Raw genomic sequence first — 14,834 nt, forward strand, 5'->3', positions numbered from 1 at the left:
TGAAAACAAAAAGTGAGAATATAAAATGTTGTGTTTTTGTTTTGAGAAGGGTTTTTAAATGTCATGAAATTACCCCCTCGTGAAAATAACCGTGTTTATACCAAGGTTTAAAATTTCGTTTTCGGTACCGGTTTCGGACCTTGAAATTTCGAAATTTCGGTGAAATATTAAATTAATTATAAAAAAAACAAATTTTTTGGGTCAAATTTCAGGAAAACCGAAATTTTGGCCGAAATAAATGACCATTTCGGTTTTGGGTGGTTTCGGTGTCGGTCTCCACCGAAATTTAAAACCATGGTTTATACCCAAAAATGAGAAAATACCACATGGAAATAGAAACTGAAACTCCTGATTCTATTTTTTATTTTAAAATAAATACGGTTTCTAATTAGAAAAGAATAGGCTACTAATATTCGAACTGCCATATTTTGCTACTGCGCTAAACTCACCTTGTCTTTTATTATTTAGTCCACTCTCAAAAGCTATGAATTGGGGTTGAGCCTTGGCTCAATTGGTATATAGTATAGACAATGTTCTAACCCCGAGGACTCGGAGGTTCAATCCCATCTCACCTACACAAAAAATTTATTACAGTTCCCAAAAAGCTCTTAGCAGCCAATTAAAATAGAAAGGACAAGGTTTGATATGAAGACGTTATGTCGTTTCTTATCTTCCTCTTGCTTTGGCATGTATAATTATTTTCTGGAAATGAAGACCGGTTGATCTCAGATAAAGTCACCATGATTTCCATAGGTCACCTCATCATCTCCTGCCTATAGGCTTCCTTCTTCTTAATGTTCTAATCCTTCATTATCAACTAGATCCACTGACCACCTCTTTGGACATTGGTTGGATCTATATATCTAGGCTCATTACATATGTAACACTTTATGGAAAAAGGTTGAGGGTAAGGATTTTCTTTGGCAGTTGACGTTCCCAGTCTACTCTGGAGCTTTGATTCGGATCTTGCAGGGGTCATTTGTCTAGTAGAAAGGCGGGGTTCACTGCCATTTGTCTCTATTGGGTCACACATATTTTTTTTATAAGTAAGCTGAGATCGAACCCCTGACCTCAAGGTGAAAGAACAGTCTTTACCAATTGAGCTAGAGGCTCAACCCCTGGTCACAAATATTTATAAAATACAAATGGAAACTAAAAGAGCTTTTTTATTAGTCAGTAAGAATTTATCTAGGAAATAGTAATCCCAACCGATTTAGATGTTATCAAGTGCGTGCAGGCCCCTAGGGACACTGGGTAAGCCCACTTGTGGCCACCAAAATTGTCCACCTTCGTTAGATTTAATGGATGTTTGCTGAAAGAGAAGACGAAGGAGATGAGAGAAAGATTGTGAGGAGGATAAAGGCTCAAGACTTGGCTCTCTCTCTCTCTCCAAGTGAACAAGAATGATTACAATGGAGTAAAGCTGTTACGTGCCTAATTGGCCGTAACAGAATTAAACAAAAATAAAATAGAAAAGAGGGGTGAGAGGTTGATTCGAGGCAACTGGATCTCCTAATGGCTTGATTCGAGAGGAACCATGACTCTCCTACAAAGTTTCCTTTGCTGTAAAATTATCTTCTCCCTCTCTTTTCATTGAATTGCTACTACATAAATACAAGCAAGAGGGAGTGCCACATCACAAGCACACTTACCCACTAACAAGACACATCACAAGTAACTAACTCCCACTACACTAAACACATTAGCCACAACTAATGGCCATTACACTAAAACACATACCCACTACTATACACTAACTAACCTCACATACAACTTAAAGAAAATACACATAACAAAAGCTTTTCCTCTTAAAGGAGTTGATAAGGTTGGGCTGAACTTGGGCTTACATTGAGATGGGCCATGTTAAAGTACATGGGTACAAGCCCATGAGTAGTATATATCATCGAGAAATTATATGATGAAGGGCATTATGAAAACGTAAAAGTACAACCCTTGTTATTTGATCCAACAGCAGCTCCTCAAAAAGTGAGCTGCTGTTGGATCAAATATCAAGGATGAGATGATGAGTACGTGTTCATAAGGCCCTTCATCATATAAATTCTCATATATCTTCATCTTTCATTTTGGGAAATGATATCAGCACAATCATATTCTGATATTTTCGCTAACCCATCTTGTATTTTAGAGTTTAAAGAGCTGTCCAAAGGTTATTACATTTCCTAAAATTCTTTCGCGAGCCAATTAAAGAAGAAGAAACAGCTGGGTTGGAAAACATTTTCCTTCATTTCCCCCCCCCCTTTTTCTCTGGTTTTGTTCTAGATGTTCAAGTATTCCAAAATCTGATTTATAGGAGAGCCGATGGTCAAAGAACCGACAGTCTGGGTGTCGGGTGTGTGTTAAAAGCCCACAAAAGACGAAGAAGAATCTACAAAAACTTGTGAGTGAAGATATTGTGATAGCTCAGTTTTTTTAAATATATTTGTGAGAAGAGGTGACATACATCACTTTCATGTTATCTTAATAACAAGTCCTCATCTTCTATTCTCTCCATTCAGAAATATGAAGATCAACACATCCCATGGAATGCGGATCTATGAGACTTCTCATCATGTATGACAACCAACTTTTCCCTTTGCCATGGTTGTTAATCAAAGCGTGTTAACCCTAATCATTAATATTACACAGGAATGGTAGTTGAAGACGCATGCCTCAAACACGTGGATGATCTTTACTCTTTATCGACGTGTTTAAAACACCCTTAAGTCCATTGGCACCCCCCAAATACTTCCAAGGAAAATGCATGCATAACAGCAAGCAAAGGAAGTCCTTTGGATCCATAGGAATTTTCTAGGGACCATCACATAAGGCATTTCTCGAACTCTCTGTTGCACGGGAGAGCAGCCACGTAGGCTCACTTTTCAACAGATTTTGTCTTATTTATTTAATTCATGCTCTCAGCTGGTCTGTGAAATGCCTTCAGTGACGGTCCCTAGCAAATCCCAATTATTATTCATGTAAGAAACAAGGTTTTGGAAAAGCGGGCCATCTCAGATGAATTAAATAAATAATACAAAATCTGTTGAAAAGTGAGCCTACGTGGCTGCTCTCCCGTGCAGCAGCTGGTCCGCAAAATGCCTTATGCGATGGTCCCTAGCAAGTCCCAATTATTATTCATGAACGAAACAAGGTTTTGCAATTGGGTACAGTACTCTGCATGCTTACATATGCACGACTTATATGGTTTAAAATATGGCAAAATATTGGTGCATCTATATATCTATTTATAATCTATATTGGGTGATTGAGTGCATTCAAAGGGTTTAGTCCCGCCCTAAAATGCGCGCATCCATTTTGCGGCTGGGCTGTTGCATGTGAGAGCAGCCAACTCAGGTGAATTAAATGAATAAGTCAAAAGCCGAGCCTGTGTGGCTACTCTCACATGCAACAGTCCAACTGTGAAATGTCTTCTGTGATGGTCCCTAGCAAATCCTCCATAATATATACTAAACATATTTCTTTCCATTGTCATTCGTTTTCTTTCCAAGAAATTTTTTTATTGGAAAACCTTTAATGTTCTTTATACCTTATGCTTTGTTTTGATAGGGTGGGGCCTTACCTTTTGAACCAAGCATAGCATGGGTGGGCCCACTATTTTAAACCTCATGCCTGGAATGGGCGGGGCCTAATATTTTATAGGGATAATTACATTTACACCCCCTCTAGTTTCTTACATATCCACTTCCACCCCTATAGTATAAAGCGTGACAAATACACCCCTGTAGTTTCAATTTGTTTAAGGTTTGCCCCCTCAGCTGAAGGTTCGTCCATAGATTGAAGGTTAGGATGATCTGATGGAGCTGATTTTTTGGGCACACCCTATCTATGTCAGGACCCATCAAATGAACGCTTTGGATCATCCAAACAATGTGGGCCCATACCCGAATCCAAACACTACCAAAAACTCATCCAAATAATGTGGGCCCACATTGTTTGGATGATCCAAAGCGTTCATTTGATGGGTCCTGACATAGATAGGGTGTGCCCAAAAAATCAGCTCTATCGGGTCATCCTAACCCTTCAATCTATGGACGAACCTTCAGCTGAGGGGGCCTACCTTAAACAAATTGAAACTACAGGAGTGTATTTGTCACGTTTTAAACTATAGGGGTGGAAGTGGACGTGTCAGAAACTAGAGGGGGTGTAAATGTAATTTTCCCTATTTTATAACCATGCCTAGAATGGATGGGGCCCACCATTCTACACATCATGTTTTATGTTGGTGCCACCATCTCCACGCAAAACCATGCATAGGGTCGGTCTACCATTTTACACCTGACGTTATCATGTGATGGCCAACGTTTTACACCTCATTTTTTATGGGATGGGGACAGCCATTTTACGACCTCAAGTTTTGGTGAGTGGGGCCCACGATCTTTACCCTAGCTTATACATAGGGTGGAGTCCACCATGTTACCCCTATTGTTATTGCTGATGCGGGGTCCTCCATCTCTATCCAAGCCTATGCATCAGGGTAGGCCCCACCATTTTACACGTTATGTTTTGATCGTGTGGGGCCCATCATTTTACACCATGCATAGCATAGGACCATAATACTAATGTAATATATAGATGTATGTCTAAAGAGTCGAAGGGAAAAATGCATAAAAAAACTATAAACCTAGGAAAAATGATTATCACAGCAGGGTTAGCGTAAAAATTATTTCAAGTAAAACTTCTCCAGCAAAAATATCACAAAGTTTAATCTGAAGTACATTTTACCTAGAAAGGGGGCTGGTAAACCTTTGGCTATGTTCACATGTTTCCCGGGAAAGGAAAAGAAAATGTTTCCCAGGAATCTGACGTGGCATTAGGAAGAGAAATCTAAGGAATCTGTGTAGGAAAAGGTTTCCCTGGACTGTTTTTGGATTGTTCACTTGCGCAGGAAAAGGTTTCCAGGGAAACTGCTTGCTCTTCTTTTTGCACTAGTTTCCAAAGGAAACGAAATCCATGTGTTTTTGGTCGGAAATGAAATCCCTAAAGGGGGGGGGGGGGGGTGGATGGGCTTTTCCATGTCATTTTTTGACTTATTGTAGAAATTCCACATGTGTAATTCTATTTTCACTGGAAAGCAAGTGAACACCAGAATTCTGTCTTGTCAAGGTCTTGTCAAGGAAAAAAGATGTTGTTTTCCAGGGAACGCAGGTGAACAGAGCCTTTGGAAAAATAATTTTCCAAGGAAGAAAGATTTCAGCAGGAAAAAAAAATTCATAATTGGTAAACATCTCCTAAAGTTAGTGGTTTATTTTCATGCTGGTTTGCGTATTTTTAGTAGTGTGGTAGTTGTGGGAGTGGCCTAAACATCTTTTTTAAGATTGACTGAGAGAGGGATGAATGGCATGTCTCGGACCGGGTCTCCATGCAACAAGGCTAGCCTAGAGGGGACAGTGATCATCACCCACGTTACATTTGTCTGTGGCACGCGCTAACTGGGCCCCATCATTAACCTCACACTTTGACGAGAATTTTCTCTCTTTTCTATTGTTAGCTGTAAACCAGAAGTAATAGAGTATGTATAGGCAATAAATAAATGTTTATATTCATCTGTGATAAATGAGAAAGCTTTCAAAGTATAACTCACACGCTACACAACAAAACTAGAAAAGTAATGACGTTAGATAGGCATCTGATACTTCTCTACTCCTTTGTCTTCTTATAGCGTGCATAGTTAGTGATTAGCGCCTTAGCGGCTAGATTTGAGTGTCCCCGGAGGGGGGTATAAGGAAGTCAATGGTAAGCTTTTTTGTGATAAGGCTGATGAGAAATACTCTCTAACGAGCTTTTCGGCCTTCACATTTCATTAGGACCCGTTTGGATTGCAGGAATTTCTAAAAGTTCCAACTTATGTTACACATGAAAAACAAGACAACTTGAACCAGCCCTATTCAATTTACACTTAGACGGGCCTTCAATTTATGATAATATCCCCCTCTAAATTAAATATAAGCATATCATTTCTCTCTAGATCATGGAAAGAAAAAAAAAATTCCCAAGAATCTCTTCATCAGAAATATTTTTCTTGCAATCCAAATAAGGCCTAAGGGGCCTGACAGTAGCTACATCTTTCCCCATGAGATGAACGATTCTGAGGGAAACAAACACAAGAAAATAAAATATAGGAAATGAAGGCTACATGCACTTATTTCTCTATTACTCATCTTATTGATTTATCATATCAAGTAGGAGATGAGTTGTGTGGGATTTGATCATATTACATATTACGCGTTTTTCCCTCTAGGTCATCTTCATTAAAATTTCAACGTTCAGACCTAACCTCAAGACAGATTACACATCAGACTGATATGGATGTTGTGTTTGATAACATGCAAGTCACATTCTTAATATATGGGCTTTGGTGATGGTAGAAAGCACTGGGAAGCAGCTGTGTTAAGTTGCGAAGCGACACAGTACGCTGGTGGGGTCCGTGGTTTCGACCAATTGTTTTAGTGTTTTGAAGGTATAGTCACGTGGATGAGCCGTGGGGGCGGGCTGAAGCTTACAAAACATGGCCCTGATTTCTTTCTTCAACATGGCGTATGCTAAGCTTACCCTACTTAAGGCTATTGACATGGTCTACAGACTCCACAATAACAATAATAAATACAAAACCAATAGAGCCCAAACTAAAATCCCAGATCTCTCTCCAACATGGTATGATATGTGCATGTTAGTGGTGTATAATACCGGTAGTTACAATGTAGTTATGGCTCTGCACTTTAAGCTTGTGGGTGCTAGTTATTGATTATGTGTCTTCTAAGTGGGTGAGTGAGCTTGTAAATGTGGCACTATTGTGCTTGTATATAAATAGTTGTACTCAAAAGAAAGAGAGAAAGAAATTTGGAACAAAAGACGAAGCTTTGTTTTTATAAGAAAAGTCATGGTTGCTCTCGAATTGAACTGTTAGGAGGTTTAGTTGCCTCACATTAACCTCTCTCCCCATCTTTTCCTGCCTATTTCCTTGTTTATTTGCATTACGGCCAATTAGGCAGATGACACATTCCCTCAATTTGAGCTTATTGCCAAAGCTCAAGCTCACCCCTTACGGTTTTGGACCTAACACTCCCAGCTTCCATCACTTGGAAGCGGGCTTCTTGGCCCCAGGAAGCCCATCCAAACGGCCCTATTAAGTTGGGTATCTAAGATGGGGCCCAGTGTGTAGAAAAAATAATATTGACTATTGGATTCTTTGCGTGTAGATACCATATATCCTCTCCCGTGCACTTTCCGTGTATTGGACGTGTGAATCTAGTCATTGATATGGATTCTGGACGCTCCATTTAGTGGGCCATAATATGAGTGAAATACCCTGCAAGAGTTATACTAATGACAACATCCTAATTTGGTGATTGATGGCCTGAAGAGGACATAAATATTCTGTTCAATTCTAACTCCCGTGTATCGGATGGACATACACGGTTCCTTTTTTTAGTATGAGCTAGAAATCCCATTGGACTGAAGGATCCTAGCCATGTGACCAGTCTCAATTAATTGGATGACGGTAGAGGTCAAAGATATCAAAAACTAATAATGGTGATTATGATAGATAACAGAGAGTTTTGGGTCCTATAAGATGGAAAGGGGGCATGGATGTGAAATCAAGACCCGTTGATCTTGTAAAAAATCATCATGTGACTCGCATGGTCTGGGTCCGGGTCCCATCTGAAGGATATCCTATGGACCAAGCGCTCCCAATCTCTGACCACTCTGATAATTTATTTTCCCCCTTTCAAAACATGGCCTTAAATAAGGCCCTTATGTCAATTTATTAAAAACACCTTAGAAGTTAGAACGTTGGGTGTTACAGCATTAAATACTCTTTACCCATTACTGACCTAAAAACCAACCATCCAAATTACTAATCCCAAGCCAAGTTTTTAGCCAGTGCTCTGTAACCATAACCATGATTTTGTAAGGTTGAGTGTTCATTTATTAAGTAGTACACTTACTAAAGAAAGAGAACAAAAGTGATGGAAAAGAAAAAGGGGATGACTTAAATTTAGTGGGTCCCAAACCTAAATTGGTTGCCAGAAGGCAAACAGAAAACATCCTGCCCCAGTGGAAAAACCATGCTACAAAAACCCCCCATATTCCACACTTTCATCCTCTTCCTCAACACACCCATTGAAACCCCTTCTTGCTCAATTTCCCCCCATTGGCATAAAAAACATCCTTAGCTTCCCTAGCATGGCAAGGCGGCAACAGCGATATCGAGGCGTTCGACAGAGGCATTGGGGCTCCTGGGTTTCTGAAATCCGTCACCCTTTATTGTAAGTCTCAATCCAAATCATACCCTTTCAGCCATACTTCATTTGTTTTACAGTCCTTTTTTCTATTTCTTTGAATGTGGTCATCCCCCAGATCAATCTCAATGCATTTTTTCTTGGAAGAGTTGATAATTTGATACTATCTCATCTATATTTGAAATAGACGCCCATCCCCTATCTTCAATTCTCAATGAAGGGTCATAATAAGTAATTGAAAGAGGAGGGAGAAATTATATGATGAATGGAGGTATAAACAGAGGTTTATTGTGTGGCCGTATAGTCAAGTATTTTTCAAAAAGTACTGTAAGGCCCACTCCATATGATGATCCAATCCATTCATTTGTTGGGATACAACGTTGTATCATCCTATGGAAATGATTTTTTGGGCACAACCAATCTACGTTGTGGCCCAAAATATGAACGATTTGGAACATCCAATGGAGTGGTCTGTACTGTACTTTTTTTTAAAAAAAATACGGGTTTATACATCCACACATCATTTAATTTCTTTGTTATGCTTTTTTTCTGCCAAAAGCTAGAGTAATTTATGATTTGGTGGACGGGTCTTTCAGGAAAACAAGGATCTGGTTAGGCACATTTGAGACTGCCGAGGATGCTGCACGAGCGTACGATGAAGCAGCTAGATTGATGTGCGGTCCACGGGCAAGGACTAACTTTCCTTACGATCCCAATGCATCTCCTTCTTCCAAGTTCTTATCACCTACTCTAACTGCAAAATTGCATAAATGCCACTTGGCTTCTCTCCAAGTAAGCCGACCCATCATTAGAGACCAGCCCCAAAAGGCAGTGTTTTCTGGTGATCAGAACTCGCCGGAATCTGACAACATCAGTGGAATGCCGAAAATTCCTGCAGCGGGACGGCCGGAGAACAATTGGGTCATGAAAGTTGAGGTGGAGAACAATAACCATCACCACCATCAACAATTCAATTCACTAGAAGAGGATCAGATAGAACAGATGATTGAGGAACTGTTGGATTTTGGTTCAGTGGAGCTTCTACCACCTACGCTATAGAAGTCAAGCGTCACATGCTAATGTAATTTTTTTTTTTCCAACTACCTCATTTTCATGTTTAGGGTGTTAGCCCACTAGATTATGTCTTGGTGCATGTTTTCGTATGTGACCAGAACATGTATGTATAGTGAGAGATGCAATATATATTATCTAGGCTTTCTGGCGACATTTGTTAGGATTCAGATAGATAATCTTGTTGTTGGGAGCGCGTTTTCCATTGAGGGATGGTCCACATCGACTTAGACATTTTAACTTGTAGGTTTTGGGTGGTTAAAGATCTCTAAAAAGTCCACTGTGAGTAAGAGTTTTAGTGTAATGAGGAAACAAATATATCACAAACCTTTTAAGGAGTGTTAGCTTTAATGGAAGCGACAACACTTACGCTAAACAAAGGCTTTAGGGTTTCTTTTCTCTGTGTGGTCCCTGATCTACCAAGTAAACTAGCATAAGGCTTGGATAGATTTGAGGACTACAATAGAACTGAGTTCGTTGTGTTCATTGGGGAGCTTCTTCAATGATCGAATCTCGCTCGTGACCCACCAACTTCAATATGATAATCATGGCTGGAGGTAACCCACCAACTTCAATATGATAATCATGGCTGGAGGTAACGATTGATTTCCTCTTAAGTTCGATTAAATATCTACCCTTGTCATTTGAGTAGTAGAAAAGTAGAAAAAACAGATAATCCAATTGAAAGGAAGAGAATTTGGGATTAAAGTGGTAAAAAAGTAGGGATTGTGGAAGGTTCAATTCGCATTAGCTTTTGAAATTTGAATCTCTTGGCGGTTTCGACGACAAAAGGGGTATGTAAGGATTTGTTTTAGTGGGTTTTGAGAAACTGCTTAAAAGTGGATGGGATGGGAATGCTGTTGGTGACATGACAGGGGAGTAATTGGTAGCAAAGTATATTTATTATATAATGATTTTAAAGGGAGAATGGGAAGTGATTTTTTCCATGCTTTGGGATAGGGCTGCACAAAAAACCGGCCAAACCGATCCAAACTGGGCCTTTCGGTTTGGTTTGGTTCGGTTTTTCTAGGCACTGGTTCGCTCACGGTTAAGACTTTTATCGAACCGATCTTCTGTTGATGGTTTTTGAGTTTTAATCCGAAAATGAAACGAACCGATGGGAAACTGTAGCCACCCCATTTTGGCCACCCCTGTGGACAACGCCCATTTTTGGCCTCCCCCCTTAACTCAAAATTGCACCTCCTTTCTTTTGTCTTCTTATTAGAGGGCATTTTTGCCATTTTGGGTAGTCTAGGGGTAATTCTGTGATTGTAGTCACCCTAAGGGTATCAAACTTTGATTTATGCAACATAAAAGCCTCATTTGAGGGAGGATTTTTTTTGGAGCTAGGGTTAGAGGTGGAAAGCTACAGATTGTAGAGAGAGGAGAGGGTTGGAGTATGAGAGAGAACGAGCAGAAGAGAGAGCTAAACCTTTTTTTTTTTTTTTTTGGATAGATAAACTTATTTAACTACTTGATTTGGATCTGTATTAAAGTTGAACAAAAAACCAAATAAACCGTGAACCGAACCGAACCAAACCGAACTTGTCAAAATCGGCTCGGTTTGGTTCGGTTATACCCCCATCGGTTCGGTTACGGTTTGGATTTTCTCCAAACCGATGGGATCGGTTCGGTTCAAAAAACCTCTCTAAACAGAACTGGACTGAACTGTGTGCAGCTTATTCTTTCCATTCTATATTCCTACAAAAACTTTAATCATTTTTAACGGAGGAAATTGAGTCTAGAAACTTTTTAGGAAAAATAATTAATTATAATTTAAGAATTGGTCGAAGGGTTAAATAATTAATAATGACTTAAGAATTGATTGATGGATTACTAAAGAAAAATTTGGGATACTATCTACGGACTTCTAGGAAATATTTTTTTCAAAATATTACATGCTGTGGCTATTTCATAATTATGAACGATTAGTTTGAGAAATACTCTGTAAATTAGAGATTTATAGGCAGAAGTTGGCAAAATTGATTGATAATTTGGGTCGAGCTTTTACCCAAAAATGGGATGAATCCAGAGTCACATTTGGCAACTCAAATTGGGGAAACAGAGAGAAAGAATAAAGTCATGAGGTAAGATCTTCCTAAAAGAAGCAGTCAAAAACAATCATAGCATAAAGAACAGCTTGTAGAAATGGTGGGGAACATTCATGCCTTCGACCCTTCATAAGTCCCAAATTATATTTCCACGCGGTTTGGTTTGCTTTTGTATCATTTTGTTTTACAGAATCCAGGCTCTGACGTGAAAGCTTTTGTACACTTTTATGATAGACTTTTGTACACTTTTATGATAGATTAGGCGAGAAACGGAATATGCTTAATGAAGGGCCAGTTGTCTTTGGAAAAGACTAGCACCAAATTATGATGCGGGATTTCCATTATTTTCCTCTAGTCACATCCCTTCACATGGTTCATACATGTTACAAAATGCACTACCCATGTGCACTTCAACTGCTCTCTCTCTCTCTCTCTTCTAATAATCAGTTTTGGACTCAAAATCAATTCTCAAAATCCAAAACAAACAGGTCCTTAGTGGAAGTATATTCGGGAGATGATTTTTTCGCCCCTGTAGGATCATGCGCCCCACTTTTAACGTGAATTGTGGGCTCTCTCGTCTAATAATCAGTTTTGGAATCAAAATCAATTCTCAAAATCCAAAACAAACAGGGCCTTGGCGGTAGTATATTCGGGAGATGATTTTTTCGCCCCTTTAGGATCATGCACCCACTTTTAACGTGAATTGTGGGCGGACTTTAACACTTTTTGATGTCAAATCTCATTAAAAAGGGGGCCAATTATCCTACAGGGGCCAAAAAAATCATCGCTGATTTTTTATGATTTTTTAAAATTTTTTTTAATGATTGGAACTTAGATATGACATAAGTTCATGGCTGTAAAATAGAATAACTCCGGAAATCTCGATTCATTGAATAATTATAGATATAGGGAATGGATATGATTCCTCTAATGCATTTGGGACAGACTCCTCTAATGTATTTATTACTATTCTTTTACACTAGAGGTGACGTCCCAAGTAAAAAAAAATGTGGCAAAAAAATTGAAAAGAGGGTGTACCCTACCATTATTCGTTGTTATGAAAATAATTGAATGAAAACATAAGGAAATAGAGTAAATAGATAGAAAATGCCAATCAAGAAAATAAGAGATTTTTGGGTTCGTCACACTGTGAGTACGTCTATGGCCGAAGGTGATACAAGAGCTTTCACTATTAGCTAAGATTGCGAAGTCCAAATACTTAAACGGTCTATGAACAAGACATTATATAGAAACCCATCCCTAATCAAAGTTACAATAGTCCCAATCATCAAAACTATGTGATATTCTCATGATATAAAGTCATATTTTATAGCACCTCTGATCCCTGTCTGGGAAGGCGAAAGGGGCACAAGCTGAAGAAATTTCAGCCACCCTTTCCCTCCCCACGCACGAGGACCCCTATGTTATATTGTGGGCACTTCATTGTTAAGAGTCATCGCCGACACTCCACAACGCCGGAGGGGTCGGGCATTTCATTGTTGCTTCTTTGTGCTTTGATTTTTTTTTTTTTCAACAGTTCATGCCTTCATTATAACTGTAGGGAGCATAGAAATATACATGAGATAGAATTCAAGACATAAATGTAACATGGAGTGGAATTGGAGTGCAAATGGAAGCAAACGGTAGAGATTTCAAGGGTTGGATTCATTACAATAGGGGGAGCTTCATCAACAAAGAAGAGATTAAGTGAAGAAAAATCTTGGTCAAAAGAATGATCATCAGAAGCATTACCATGTCGCTTTCCTTAAGACAATATTCGCCCCCACCAGTTGAATGATGTGCAATCCACGAGTTCAGCCCAAGATACAACGAAGCCCAATATCTATTGATGTTTGTTGTCGCTATGCACATGCGGAAACAAACCCGAAACCCCCTCAGATTTGCAAGTCTACGAGATACTGATTTCTATTTCCGCACAAAAAAAGAAAGATAACCAGAGATAAAACAACAAAAATGGAATGAAAAGGATTAGTAAATCTCTAAAGAGGGTGAAAAAGGCTAATGAAAATCTAAATTTGATGTCCATCCCATGGATTCTCGGATTACCCTGCAAATGGTGAGTTTCTTCTATTTATAGGCCCTATGGTGCCTTTTCATACTGAATTGCACTTTATCATGATGGGTTGCTTATCCAACCGCGTTAAATAGCACCAGATCGCAATTCTACAGTCTAGACTGGCTCTGGAGTAACTGTTGGCTTTAGTAAAACTCGCGCTCCAATCGCTCCTCACGACAATGCATACATGCAAAATGTAAAGTTCGCCAACAAGCGCCACGTGCGCCCTAAAGCCCACGTCGCATGCTCGTAGTCCACCATTTGCAAAACATTTGAATTTTAAAACAAGAGGGGAAAGTGGAGCCTCTCCACTTTTTTTACTTCCGAATGTGAGACTAAACTTTTTGACTTCCCAAAATCCTTTTCACTCCTCTTTCAAAAATACTTATTTTTCAAAATAAAAACCTTTTACTTTCAAAAATCATTTTAAAAAAGGGAATTGCTAGCGTCCATTGCCAAAGGCATTTCGCGGCTGGTCTGTCGCATGTTTGACCACCCACTCTGTGAATGGAGACAAAAGCTGATGTCTCCATTCACGAGGTGGCTGGTCTGACATGTGATAGACCACCTGCGAAATGCCTTTTGTGATGGACCCTAGCAAATCTCTTTAAGAAATACTTTTATTTTGAAATTCACCAGCACTAATTATATTTAAAGGCGTTGCATGCAAGTTAATGTTAATCTTGTCAAACTGTAAAAATTATAATGTGCCATAAATGAAAATCTCCTTCACATGAACGATGTCCATATTTAGACATTAGTAGAGACGAGGGATGAGCGGGTGTCGCCATCGGTTCCTTCCCCATTCTAACCGGGGCCAAATTCACTTGACTCCACTACGAATTTAAAACTTTCTTTACGAGACTTTGATCTCAAAACCCAAGAATCCGTGAGTGGTAAACGAGCAGCGACTAATAGCAAGCCCATGAAAATGATAGAGAAACATCTAAAGATCAATGCCCTCATGGAAGAAAACCATATTCACATCATTAATCAAAAGAGGCATGAAAATATATAAGTGGTTTGAAACTCTCAGTGGAATAAGAGGGGATGTCCCCTCCGATCATAATAACCTTCTTGCAATTATCATCTTTCAATTGGAAACTAATCTGTCTTCGCCACAACCATGAAAGAGACCTTGTACAAGTGCTTGTCATTTTGTATAATTTCAAAAACTACACTCTTTATCAAATGATACAATCCAACACACTTATCTACCTTCAATTAGTTGCATGTGATTTTAGCAGCTCCGCATACAATTGAGAGCCTACAACCTTTAGAATTTTTATCTTCTTACGGATTTGAGATTCTTTTATATCTTTGGAAAATACGTTACGATTGTCACTCTCTTTCGAGATTTATCAAAGTATTCTTTCT

The 14,834-nt window shown here is 39.1% G+C and overlaps 1 protein-coding gene across 1 annotated transcript; it reads left to right on the forward strand.

Annotated features, from left to right (window-relative positions):
* Positions 1 to 7,983: 7,983 nt before the first annotated feature.
* LOC143851361 (ethylene-responsive transcription factor ERF003-like) lies at positions 7,984 to 9,483 on the forward strand. Its single transcript, XM_077360765.1, has 2 exons — positions 7,984 to 8,285; positions 8,855 to 9,483. The coding sequence occupies exons 1-2, from the start codon at positions 8,203 to 8,205 to the stop codon at positions 9,315 to 9,317; spliced, it is 546 nt and encodes a 181-aa protein (XP_077216880.1). The 5' UTR covers positions 7,984 to 8,202; the 3' UTR covers positions 9,318 to 9,483.
* Positions 9,484 to 14,834: the final 5,351 nt, after the last annotated feature.

The sequence above is a fragment of the Tasmannia lanceolata genome, unplaced genomic scaffold (genome assembly GCF_043159265.1).
Source record: "Tasmannia lanceolata isolate RefF3 unplaced genomic scaffold, GAP_Taslan_0.1 ptg000018l, whole genome shotgun sequence".
Classification (NCBI taxonomy): domain Eukaryota; kingdom Viridiplantae; phylum Streptophyta; class Magnoliopsida; order Canellales; family Winteraceae; genus Tasmannia; species Tasmannia lanceolata.